The sequence below is a fragment of the Loa loa genome (assembly GCF_000183805.2).
Source record: "Loa loa unplaced genomic scaffold supercont3.2551, whole genome shotgun sequence".
NCBI classification, from domain to species: Eukaryota; Metazoa; Nematoda; class Chromadorea; order Rhabditida; family Onchocercidae; genus Loa; species Loa loa.
This window is the reverse complement of record NW_018110729.1, coordinates 1-1,306: the sequence shown is the minus strand read 5'-3', so window position 1 is coordinate 1,306 and position 1,306 is coordinate 1. Positions and strand designations below refer to the sequence as shown.

Sequence of the window (1,306 nt, the reverse complement as noted above, 5' to 3'; positions counted from 1 at the left end):
AGGAGTAAAAAACATTAATTTGATGTAACATTCGGTTGTAAATCTCATTGCGGCTAATATGACAGATATCATAGATATAAAAAAATATGTCGTAAAATTACATATTTTCCTCGTCTTTTGCTATACTATTATTGCTCTTTTTTTTTATCGTTTTATCTGATAGAAAAAAGAAAACGAAAGAAAAAAAAAATTGATTATTTGGATTATACTATTAATTGGGAAACAATCTATTGCAATATTTTCACAAATCACTTATAACTTTTAAAATTTAAAAAAAAAACTGTTTAATGGATAGATTGAAATGATTGAAATTTATAGAAAAGACATATTTATTAATTACTGTAAGATTTCAAGAGAATTATTGTAGGATTTTAAAAACTTTAGGAATATTATAGGGATTTTTGAAAATATTTATATTTTAAAAATTAAATTTATAGGTTGTTATCAGAAGCACCAAATAATGTATTTCGTGATGATGGTGTCCTTTGTGGTTTATTACCGGGATTGACAAGGCGACAAAGTGATTTGTGTTTGCGACATCGTACAGCAATACGTTATGTTGTAAAAGGTTTGAAAGCTGCTATATATGAATGCCGAAATCAATTTCATGATCAACGATGGAATTGCTCAGCAAGTCGAAACGGTTTCGCTATTTCTCATCTGAAAGGTATATTTTAAATACATAACTGTGATTAAAGTTCATTTTTATTAAGATAATAATAATCATGATAAAATCCCATCTTTATCCATCGAATTATCAACATTTCATTTTTTTTTAAAGTCTTCTACAGATAAAATGTATCATACATACATTTATAATTCTTAATTATTATTAAATATTTCGACCATGAATAAAAAATCAAAGATGACTGCTTTTTTTTTTCATTTTAGAAATTAATCAAACATTTGGAATCATTTTCTATAATGAGAATGTGAAATTATTGTAGAATTTATTATATTTATACTAAAATTAACATTTATTACCATCATAATTTGCATTCCATTCCATGGAAATACTTGGAAACAATTTTATCGAATTGTTTAGTTGGAAGCAAAGAATCAGCTTACGTATTCGCCATATCATCTGCTGCAGTAAGTCGAGCATTGGCACGAGCATGTGCGCAAGGAACGATTGCAAGTTGTAGTTGTGGCATACATCCGAAACGTATCACAAAACAATTCAAATGGGCTGGTTGCTCTGATAATATTAAATTTGCAAATAATTTTGGACGGAAATTTATGGATGCAGCTGATTCAGCACATATTAATGATGCTCGGTTTGTTTCCGTTTTTTTCTTTACTCGTC

General features: G+C 27.6%; 1 protein-coding gene across 1 annotated transcript; it reads left to right on the top strand.

The window, feature by feature from the left end:
* Window positions 1-437: 437 nt before the first annotated feature.
* On the top strand, window positions 438-1,287 carry LOAG_15729 (hypothetical protein; the record flags this gene model as incomplete). The annotated part of the gene is made up of 2 exons (XM_003151217.1): window positions 438-667; window positions 1,046-1,287. Coding segments are annotated over 2 exons (472 nt in total), but the record flags the coding sequence as incomplete, so codon positions are not given.
* Window positions 1,288-1,306: the final 19 nt, after the last annotated feature.